At 42.7% G+C, this 12,091-nt stretch overlaps 1 protein-coding gene across 1 annotated transcript in view; it reads right to left on the bottom strand.

Moving 5' to 3' along the window:
- Window positions 1-12,091, bottom strand: part of CNTNAP2 (contactin associated protein like 2) — a 2,081,195-nt gene that overhangs the window by 895,695 nt on the left and 1,173,409 nt on the right. The window contains exon 11 of the mRNA XM_030203705.1: window positions 1,735-1,854. Coding sequence (XP_030059565.1) covers window positions 1,735-1,854 — 120 coding nt within the window. The remainder of the gene's footprint in view (window positions 1-1,734; window positions 1,855-12,091) is intronic.

Below are 12,091 nucleotides of genomic sequence, written 5' to 3' on the forward strand. Positions count from 1 at the left end.
TTCCTCATAATGTGGAGTATGGCTTACTACTGTAGACCTTGGATGTTTGTTTTATGCCAATTATTCTGTTAAAACCCGCGTTAAGGAGTTCTTTTTCATTAGCAGTGATATCAAACAGATGCATGCATTAACACAAACCACATGATCTCCTTAAATGATCTGATTTAAATCATCTGCATTGCTTACTTTTGCATTTTGGCAACTCTGTTAAATATTTGACACTTTATTCCCTATTGATACTAAAAGCAGCACATTAATGCAAATGTGTTTTTGCCACTTTAAATGCATAACCAGCGGACAAGGAGGGTGGTTGTGATTCAGAAGAAAGAAGATTGTAAGCAAGAAATTTTGAGACAGTTACTGGAGAAGAAATATTACCAGCTCCTTGACTGTGACCTGATCACCTTCTTGCAAAGAGAAATAGCAGAAACAGTAGCTCAAGCTGCCTGTTTGATACACAAAGATATTTCGTATTTGAAAGTAAAGCAACCAAGAATCCCTGCTCTATACGCAATGCCAAAAATACATAAATCTGTAGTTAATCCTCTAGGATAACTTGCAGTATCTAGAACTGGCTCTGTACTAGAATTTTTGTCTAATTTTGTTTACATAATCATAAAGCCATATCAGAGTGCAACATTTATTCAGGACATTAGAGAACTTTGAGGTGTGAAAGTGTTACCTCCAATGTTTTTTGTTACTTTAGATGTAGATGCTCTTTACACCAAATCCCTCAGGAACCTGCTTTATGTATCATTTATGATGGTTTGGAACACTGCTAGGCTCCACAGAGGATTCCCGTGTCATTTATTGTAACATTAGCTACCATTGCTTTAAGTAAAAATCACTTGTTTGTTTCATGGTAAATTGTATCTACAGAAACATGGCATGGCAATAGGATCCACTATCAGGCTTATTTTCGAAAGAGAAGGACGCCCATCTTTCGACACAAATCCGAAGATGGGCATCCTTCTCACAGGGTCGCCCAAATCGGCATAATCGAAAGCCGATTTTGGGCGTACCCAACTGCTTTCCGTCGCAGGAACAACCAAAGTTCACAGGGGCGTGTTGGAAGTGTAGCGAAGGCAGGACTTGGGCATGCCTAACACAGGGGCGCTCTCGATCCATAATGGAAAAAAAAGGGCGTCCCTGATGAGCATTTGGATGACTTTATCTGGTCCTGTTTTTCTTACGACCAAGGCACAAAAAGGTGCCTGAACTGACCAGAAGACCACCGGAAAGAATTGGGGATGACCTCCCCTTACTCCCCCAGTGGTCACGAACCCCCTCCCATTCTTAAACATAAAATTAAAACCCCACCTCCATTTCAAAAGTCTGCATTTTCTCTCAGTATAGTTTAAGAATAAGTCTATGTTACAGAAGTCATCCTTATGGTTAAATTGACTGGCAGATCCATTTAGTTCCTCTCCCTTGCTGTCAACAAGGAGTGCCAACTAGTGGTTTCATACTGATATTGTCACCTGTCCATTCATTATTCACCCCTGCCCATTGGAACTTGAAATTGATCCAATATCCCACTTCATACCGGTCATCAAATGGCTTCCAGATGGTAATGACTTTCAGCCACTACTGATCTGAGACAGATTTGGACTGGTGACCTAGAGGTAAAGCACACTGGCTGCCAAATCTATAACTTGAGAATCATTGCATTCCTTTTATAAAAGCTGAGTAAATATTCTAAATATTATGAATAAAACAATCCAGTATAATTACCTGTCATGTTGCAGTAGACTTTTAAAGGCCCCAGCACCCCACTGCCATCTGGATCTATCCAGTAGATATCTGAAGTCTTTCCAAGATGTTTGTATGCTTCACATGAAAGTTCATAAATGGCTGAAAGACAGTAACATATATTAACACAACTGTAAACAGAAATCTTCTTAATATTTCTCCACATTGATGTATAACAGTCAACTATGCAGAAAATAGGACAGAAAACTAAACAATGAATGCATATCACGATATGTACAGCCTTAGGCTTGACGGAACCTAAAGTTGTAGTATTTCAAACACGACTTCTCCTCATCTCCACTTACATAGACTGCAGCAGCTGGTCAGATTAGATTGGGAATGTAAAATGAATATTGTTTGTGAGGAGGGACAGAGAGATATGTCCCATCTGTTGTCCTATTTCCCCGTGGGGTAGTATCTCATTCATATTTTGTTCATTCTCAGACTGTGGGGGCAGAAATTGGATGGATTCTAAAATTTAGTAATAATCATTGCATGCTATCGAACAAGCCTGTAGAGAGGGAGTCAACAGCTGACTTTGAAGCTGTTCATGGGCAGGCAGCCTCAGTAGTAGGTACCCCTCTCCCCAAACTGAAATACAACAGTATATGTAGCTCTTAGGCAGGTTAACCTTCTGGCAGATTTAATAGCTGACTTCCTGCAACATAGCTTTGAAAATGGAAACATAAGTATCAGGAAACTAAGAATCAGTTAATAATTTATCTCATTTGAATTACCAGAAAGTACAGTTGTTCATCTAGAAAGGTTTTAAAATGTCACAGATAAGTTTCTTGCCTGCAAAAATGAATACATGTAAAAAGCCAGAGTCCCACCAGGGCCAGTTCAAGGGCATTCAATGCCATAGGCAAACCTACAACCTACAACCTACAACCTACAACCATGAATTCCCATCTCCAGGGTTGGCTTAAAGCCCTACTCCATTCCCACTGGGCAAGCATCTCCCCTTCCCTTTTCTATCCTCTCGCCATGTCCAGCATTTCCCTTTCCTTCCCTTCCCCCTGCTACCACTGCTGCTGCAATGTTCATGTCAGTGTTGTATATGTCTTGTGTAATAAGGGATACATTTAAAAGCCATTTAAGTGCAATGTCCCCCCCCCCCCAAAAAAAAAAATATGCGTAGAAACATTCTCTTAAAATAATCCAGATTATTTGGTGATAAACTTTAGGAAGCCTTTTCTGCATGGAAAGCTTGTTTTACACAAAGTACCTGTTATTATGCTATTGTATGGGGTTATACAGGGTGAGGCAAAAAAAAAAATAGTAGCCCCCTACAGTTTTTTGCAGTTTTCTCAGCAAACCGCTTTGAATTTCAATGAGAAATTTTACATACTTATTTAGTCATCATACTTATGTGTTATTATTAAATAGCATTTAATTATCTTAAGCTATGTTGATGTTACTGGCATTTTAGTGTTACTACCTAGCGATTTTTGCTTGCTAAAAATGTTCAAGCTAAAAGACAGTAAAATAACATCATCCAAACAATACAATTAACAATCAGGCTTATTTTCGAAAGAGATCGCCGGCGATCTCCCGACACAAATCGGGAGATCGCCGGCTATCTCAAAAGCGGCGAAATCGGTATAATCGAAACCTGCTTTTTTGACACCATCGCCGCTTTCCTGTCGCCGAGCCAGTGAAAGTTCAAGGGGGCGTGTTGGTGGCGTAGCTAAGGCAGGGCATGGGCGGGTATGGACGTGGCTACCAGATGGCTGGCTTCAGCGCATAATGGAAAAAACAAAAGCGGCATTAATCAGTATTTCGCTGGTTTTACTTGGTCCTTTTATTTTCACGAACAAGCTTCAAAAAGGTGCCCCAAGTCACCAGATGACCACCGGAGGGAATGGGGGATGACATCCCCGTACTCCCCCAGTGGTCACCAACCCCCTCCCACACTAAAAAAATAAAAATAATAAACTTTTTTGCCAGCCTGTATGCCAGCCTCCAATGTCATACCCAGCTCCCTGACAGCAGTATGCAGGTCCCTGGAACAGTTTTTGTTGGTTGCAGTGGACTTCAGGCAGGCAGACCCAGGTCCATCCCCCCCCACCTGTTACACTTGTAGTGGTAAGTGTTGAGCCCTACAACCCCCCCCCCCCAAACCCACTGTACCCACATGTAGGTGCCCCCTTCACCCATAAGGGCTATGGTAGTGGTGTAGAGTTGTGGGGAGTGGGTTTTGGGGGGGGATTTGGGTGCCCGGTTGGTGTCCTGGCATGTCAGGGGGACCAGTGCACTACAAATGCTGGCTCCTCCCACGACCAAATGGCTTGGATTTCGCCGGGTTTGAGATTGCCGGCATTTTTTTCCATTATCGCTGAAAAACAAAACCGGCCATCTCAAACCTGTCGAACTCTGGCATTTGGCCGGGCCAAACCGTATTGTCGAAAGAAAAGATGGCCGGCCATCTTTTTCGATAATACGGTTTGGCCAGCTGTTTGCGGCGCCGCCAAAATAGATTGCCGGCAATCTATTTCGTCGGTGCCATTCGATTATTCCCCTCAATGTGTCAGAATTTTGCAGTCACTGTGAATGCTCAGAGGATTCAACCTCAGCTGTAACACAGGCCTTCAGTCACTTTGGGAAGTTCTTGACAGCATTGTTGATCAGTTCCTGTGTCAGGATCAGCAGCAGTGCTTCTTTGATTTCAGCGCATGTTTGCGGCTTTATGTGAAGCTTGTGATAAGCATCTAACACTGCTTCCCAGACAAAAGTCTACATCACTAAGACATCATCAACAGTAAGCTAGTAGCCCTTTTTTCACATAATGGTAGTTTACTCTGCAAAGTGCGTAAACTGGAACAGAAATGCAACCTCTACAAGAATCCAAAGGGAGCAACACAGGAGCAGAGGTTGACTTAGTGACTTCCAAACTGGGATTAGTTGTTCAAGAAATCTTTATTGAGAGCACCAGGAGAATGACCCAACACGGATCCGTGTTTTGGCGGTTGCAGCCGCTTGCTTCAGGGGTCACAAAAACAATCTGTATGGAATGTGACACTGTATGTAGGTACTGCTGCAACTGATAGATATAAAACTCTAGATTTAAACAAGACAATGTTCACTATGTGCAGTGTCAATGGTAAGAACTTCAAAAATGTGTGTCAGGTCATTCTACTCTTGTGTTGCTCCAGTTGTTCAGTGCAAACATTTTTGAGGGGCCCTTTTACTAAGCCGTGCAAGTGTCTATGCACGCCCAATGCATGTCAAAATGGAGTTACCGCCCAACTACCGCATGGCTCTTACAGTAATTTCATTTTGGCGCATGTCCGATACGAGCGTCCGAAAAATTATTTTTATTTCAGACGCATATATTGGACGCACACCAAAGTGGCATTTGATGCGCACAGATCATTACCACCTGGTTACTGCGTGAGAATTTAGCGCTAGGTCAATGGCTAGTGGTAAGGACTCAGACCCAAAATGGATGTGCGGCAATTTTCATTTTGCCGCATGTTTATTTTCGGCAAAAATTTTAAAAAAGCATTTTTTACAGGTGAGCTGAAAAATGATTCTGCACACATCCAAAACATGCGTCTACACTACGGCTGACATTTTTCAGTACACCTTCGTAAAAGGGCCCCTGAATGTGCGAAAATTGATGAGTGGTCATGCTGAAAAGTCTGTAACTTCACTGTGTTTAAAGATAATCGCATTCCACGGCCTCCAAAACTGAACACAATACTCCAAGTGGGGCCTCACCAAGGACTTGAAGAGGGGCATCAACACCTCCTTTCTTCTGCTGGTTACGCCCCTCTCTACGCAGCCTAGCATCCTTCTGGCCACAGCCATCACCTTGTCGCATTGTTTCTTCACCTTTCGATCCTCAGACACCAACACCCCAAGGTCTCTCTCTCGTGAGTCGAGCTTACTAATCTCTTTCCTCCTATTCTGTATCTCTCTTCCGGGTTTCTGCACCCCAGGTGCATCACTCTACACTTCTTGGCATTAAATTTTAACTAATCGAGATATTCTGGGGATCCCTTATCGATCGGTTTCTCGTATATTCTAAGTATATGAAAAGACTAGAAACCTCAATATATTGACTTACTATCCAATGTGTTACTTCTAAATCGTATGTGCTCTAAAGTAGTGTACAATGATATACAATAGTGCTCAGAATTAAGTGCATGAATTAAGCCATTAAACAGCTTGTACCATCACACTAGTAAACATCATCATCGCACTATCAATCCCTCCCTACCTACAGAGAGAGCTGGAATGGATGAAATGCATAAAATGGTGAACGTGGTAAATGTTCTCTAGTTGCAATGTAAGCAATATACCACTATCCGTAATAATAGTTAGCTCCTCTGTATCAGTTGTACTCCATTCAAGGTGCTAGGTGTACCAGCGGGTGAAATGGCTGCCTGTCTGTTCCTTTCCTTATTTCTTTTTTTCTTTTTATTTGCTGGTTCTAGTGCTACAAAGCAGTGCTTAGTATATGGCACTGCTTTGTAGCCATACACTATAAAAGAAATAAGGAAAGGAACAGACGGGCAGCCATTTCACCTGCTGGTACACCTAGCACCTTGAATGGAGTACAACTGATACAGAGGAGCTAACTATTATTACGGATAGTGGTATATTGCTTTAAATTCAGCAAGGCCAGCTGTCGTCACTACTTTCTCTGACAATGAGTTCCAGAGTCTAACTACGCGCTGAGTAAAAAAAAACTTTCTCCGATTTGTTTTAAACCTTCTCCAGGATTTTCCGTGAACACCAAAGAGAAATAATTATTTAGCATGTTTGCTTTATTTTCATCACTCTCCACATAGCCATTCTCATTATCTTTCAGTCTTGCAATTCCATTCCTATCTCTTCTCCTTTCTCCAATATATCTGCAAAATGTTTTTTCACCTCTCTTTAGCCATTTTTTCTTCCGCTCGTGCTTTCACTAGCCGCAGGGCCACTGAGAGACTGGGCCAGGCCCGGGGCAAGGCTGCCCCCACTGCCCCCCTGAGGTTGCCACCGCCGCTCCCCCCTCCACCTGCCCCCTCCATCCGCCACCAGGCCGGGCCCCCTGCATTGAAATCACAGCACCACTCACCTCCGTGTGAAAGCGCTGCAGGCAGCAGGGCAGCAGATCGCCTCCCTTCGGCCCTCGTTCCCTCCTTGTGTCCCGCCCTCACCGAAATTATGTCAGATGAGGGAGGGAAGGAGGCCTGAAGGGAGGTGCTGTGATTTCATTGCAAGGGACCTGGCCTGGTAGCAGACGGTCGACGACGGAGGGCGAATGGGACTACGGCGCAGGGCACCCCTAGGAGGCCCAGGCCCGGGGAATTTTGTCCCCCCTGCCCCCCCTCTCGGTGGCTATGACTAGCAGTATTTCCCTCTTCGCTTCTTTGAGTTTAATCCGATAATCTTTTCCGTGATCCTCTCATTGCATTCTTTTGTATTTCTTGAACAAAGCCTCTTTTGCTCTTATTTTTTCAGCTTCTTCTTTGGAGAACCATATAGGCTTCCTGCTTCTCTTGTTTTTGTTTACTTTCCTCACAAAAATATCAGTCGCCATATTTAGAGCAGCCTTTAGCTTGGACCACTGTTTTTCCACATCTTCTGTGCCTTCCCACGCCAACAGCTCCTTCTTCAGGTAGTTCCCCATTTTATCAAAATCAGTACGTCTGAAATCCAGTACTTTGAGTTTTGTGCGTCCTCTCTCCACCTTCGCTCTTATTTCAAACCATACGGTGAGATGATCACTATTACATAGGTGGGCATCCACCCGGATATTGGAAACACTACCCCCATTCGTGAGCACTAGATCCAGCATCGACCCTTCCCTCATGGGTTCCGTCACCATTTGTCTGAGCAAGGCACTTTGACAGGCTTCCACAATCTCCCTACTTCTTTCCGATTCCGCAGATGGGACATTCCAATCCATGTCAGACAAACTGAAATCTCCCAACAGTAGCACCTCCCCTTTCCTACCAATTTTTTGAATATCTTCTATCAGATCCTTGACTAACTTCTCCATTTGCGCAGGAGGTCTGTAGATAACCCCCATGTGGATACAGGTTCTATCTTCTCTTTCTAGGAGGATCCATAAAGCTTCTTCCTCTCCCCAAGTTCTCCGCATTTCAGCCGCTCTGATATAGTCTCTCACATACAGAGCCACCTCTTCGGCCCTCTCTATCCTTCCTAAAAAGATTATAGCCCAGTACGGTCACATCCCATTCATGGGAATCGTTGAACCACATCTCCATAATAGCAACAATATCCAAGTTTTCTTCAAACATCAGGGCTTGCAAGTCTTGAACCTTTTTACTTAGACTATGAGCATTTGTGCACGTGGAGGGGCATAATCGAACGCAAATGCCTATCTCCATGGGCGTTTATCTCCGAGAACGGGTCCGTGAAGGGGCGGGCCGAACCGTATTTTTGAAAAAATGGACGTTTTTGAGCTGGGCGCTTTTAGTTTCCATTATCGCTAAAAAAAACAAACGCCCAGCTCAAAAACGTCCTAATCCGAGCCATTTGGTCATGGGAGGGGCCAGGATTCATAGTACACTGGCCCCCCTGATATGCCAGGACACCAACTGGGCACCCTAGGTCAGTGCGGTGGACTTCAGACAACGCTCCCACATGCATACCTCCCTTACCACGGGTGCTGAGCTCCCAACCCCCTCCCCCAAAACCCACTACCCACAAATGTACAACACTACCATAGCTCTTAGGGGTGAAGGGGGCACCTACATGTGGGTACGGTGGGTTTTGGAGGCCTCCCATTTACAAGCACAAGTGTTACAGGTGGGGGGGGGATGGGCCTGGGGCCACCTGGCTGAAGTGCACTGCGGTACCCACTAAAAGTGCTCCAGGGACCTGCATACACGCAGGCCTCTAGGACTTGTTGCTGCTGTATAACATTGGCACACCAGTTGACATCTGAAGACTAATCTCTCCGAAAACGTCCTTTATTGGAATAACCGCCTTTACTCACAGTTAACTGCAGATCAGAGGTTGTGCCCCACTGGCAACGAGTCTCCCTGGTACTGAGATAACCAGTAGGTCTGAGCTGGCAGAATGCTGTACAATGCCCTTTCAGTCACATTCAAGGTAAGAACTAAATTGTCTAACGTGGCTAACACAGGAAAGGGAACTAAAACTGGCTTACAAAAATGGCCACTACCGCATGGACTACAACAGGAAACACAACAGGGCACATTCTGACCCAGTAGGCAGGGGGAAAAGCACCATGGGAGAAGAGCCTACCAACTACCAACATCGTGAGACTGTAACACAAGCTAATGATATTACGGAGCCCAATACCCTACACCCACCACAATGCAATGCTGATGTGACCCTGTAGTGCACCCAAGAGCCACATCTGACCCAGGGAAAGGCTGTGAGAGGATCAAACACATTCTGCTGTCATGGAGGTGGGTACGGCATTTGAGGCTGGCATACAGGCTGGGAAAATGTTTTTAAAGTGTTTTTTTTTTGGTGGGAGGGGGTTAGTGACCACTGGGAGGGTCCGGGGACGTCATCCCCGATTCCCTCCAGTGGTCATCTGGGCAGTTGGGACACTTTTTGGGGACTTGTTTATGAAAAAAAAGGGTCCAAAAAAAGTGACCCAAAATCGTGGTAAAAACGCCTTTTTTTCCCTTCGATTATCAGCTGAAGACGCCCATCTCTCCTCAGCTGATAACCACGCCCCAGTCCCGCCTCCGACACGCCTCTGACACGCCCCATCAACTTTATTTGTTTCCGCAATGGAGTGCAGTTGGAAACTCCCAAAATTGGCTTTCGATTATACCGATTTGGGCGCCTTTGCGAGAAAAACGCCCACCTCCTGATTTGAGTCGAAATATAGGCATTTTTCTTTTTCGATTATAAGCTGGATAGCTTTCCATGTGCTTAGTCAGTTTAGGTGGTTTACTGTATTTACATGAATTTTCCCTCTGCCATCATGTTTATTCTGGGGGTTACTTTCCGAAATCCCTTATTTCCTTTTGTCACCCCACCCTCTAGTTTAAATGCCTAGAAACATATTGTCTGAATTTCTCTCCAAGGATCCTTTTTCCCATCACAGAAAATATAGCCCATCATTACAGTACAGCCTGTTATTTTTCCACGTATTACCCCATGTTCCTATGTATCTAAAACCTTCTTGAGTTTGTTGATCTCTTCTTTTAAGGCTGACATTTGGAGACAGATAGGACAAGCTCTAAGGTTCCGGATAGTTTGCCTTAGGATTAAAGCAGAACATGTATTGCACTGAATGAAGGTCATAATGATGTGATTCATAAGTGAGAAAAGGTGAAGTATGACAGTAGTATGAAGGTAGTAACAAGAATTAGGATTGACCAACTAAGTGTAATGAAGATACTTGTCCCTTGATTGCTCTATATAAAGGGGGCTTATTACCTAGGCATGGGTGGGAGAGGGGTGGGAGGGTGAGACTAGGACACAGGTAACCTCAGTTACAAATCAAACCAAGTGTGAAAATGCCCAGGGTAGCTCACAAGATAAACTTAAGCTCTGTGTTTTTTCTTTTACCAAAACAGATCTATACAAACTGCCCCTCCTCCAGAGCTATGAGTCACCAGATGCTATCTAACCAAATTGATTGAATTAAGTCTCTGGCAATGTAGATTCCACACACAATTCTAAAGAATGCACTTTTAAAACAGACAGCAGAGTCACCAGATTCTATAGGTTTAAAACACTTGGCACAGGTTGAAACACAGTTCCAATGAAAACACCTTCAAGACAATTCCAGCATAAAAAGATGAAATCACAGTGCAATAAAGGCAATAGGATGGAGACAGATAAGGAACTTAAAGAGGTCAGACTCTCTGCAAGTTAAAGGACAGGTTGTTTTTTTTTTTTGTTAATAAGATAGAATAAAAAGCGAGTGAAATAGAACAAAGGAGTCAATGGTTTATCAGGAAGATATTAAGAGATATTAAGGCAGATATTAAGAGCAGGACCCAGGCAACCTCAGTTACCAATCAATTTCTATTTCCTTCCTAATAATTCATAAAATTCTCTTTACATTTTTAGCCACTGCAAACTGAACATAAGATTTCAACTTATTATCTATAATGATCCCTAATGTGGAACGGTTAGAGATATTCATTATAAGCAACTACTCAAATCTATGTTTTTCCAAGCTACTTATGTCTGGAACACTATACCAAGTACTATCATGATAGTTCCAAATTACTTACTCTTTTGAAAGTGATTGAAAACATTTTTATTTGATTAAAAATAATATTTTGATTATTTAATTTTGTTGCTGTAACTGTATACTGTTGTTACCCATTATTGTTTGGGTTTTTTCTTATTTTGTAAGTTGCATCAGACCTTTTTAGGGATTTTTGTGACTAATGAAGTTCTGTATTAGATCAGATTAGATTACTTTATTCATTGTTCCCATTTCCAGATCATTTATAAAAATGTTAAAAAGGTACTGATCCCAGGACAGATTCCTATGGTACTTCACTATTTACCATCTTACACTGAGAAAATTAGCCATTTATTCCTGCTTTCTGTTTACTATTTATTAACCAGCTTCCAATCAACCATAGGACACTAATTAATTTCTTCAGAAGTATCTCATGAGGAACTTTGTCAAATGCTTCCTGGAAATCCAAATATAGTATATCAAACTGGCTCTTCTTTATCCACATGTTTATTCATGCCTTCCAGAAAAAAAAAGTAGATTAGTGAGGTAAGACTTTTCTTGGCTAAATCCATGATGATTCTATCCTTTATAAAAGTGTCTACTATTTTACAGGCACTGATCACATGCTTACCCATCGTAGTTTTCTGCATCATCCCTGAAACTTTTTTGAATAATCGACAATATATTGGCCACCTTCCAATCTTCAGATAAAACAAATTATTTTAAGGATAGGTTACTAATATTAGACCTACAATTTCATTTTTGAGTTCTTTCAATATGTCGGGTATATACTATCCAGTCCAGGTGATTTGTTTCTATTGAGTTCACTGAGATTTGTTTCAGTTCTTTTGAATTATCACAATTAAATACCATTTTGTTAATGGAGAGCTCCCTTATACCTACTTTACTAAAGACTGAAGCAAAGAATTGAGTCCCATCAAACCTCCCACAAGCTAATGAGAATATTCTCTCCTCCTCAACATGCATGGCCTTCTGGAATTCATTGAATCAGGTCATAGAGGAGGCTCTTGGAAAACTCTTGAAATGTCTATGGCCAACATCAACCCTCTTGATCCCTGCCCAGAAAAGATAGTTCAGCTAGCAAGCATAAGCTTCATTGAAGAGGGCACTAAAATTATTATTCCTTCTCTTGTGGAAGAGCAGTTGCCAATGATACTAAAGAGGGCT

The sequence above is a fragment of the Microcaecilia unicolor genome, chromosome 1 (assembly GCF_901765095.1).
Source record: "Microcaecilia unicolor chromosome 1, aMicUni1.1, whole genome shotgun sequence".
Taxonomy (NCBI): Eukaryota; Metazoa; Chordata; class Amphibia; order Gymnophiona; family Siphonopidae; genus Microcaecilia; species Microcaecilia unicolor.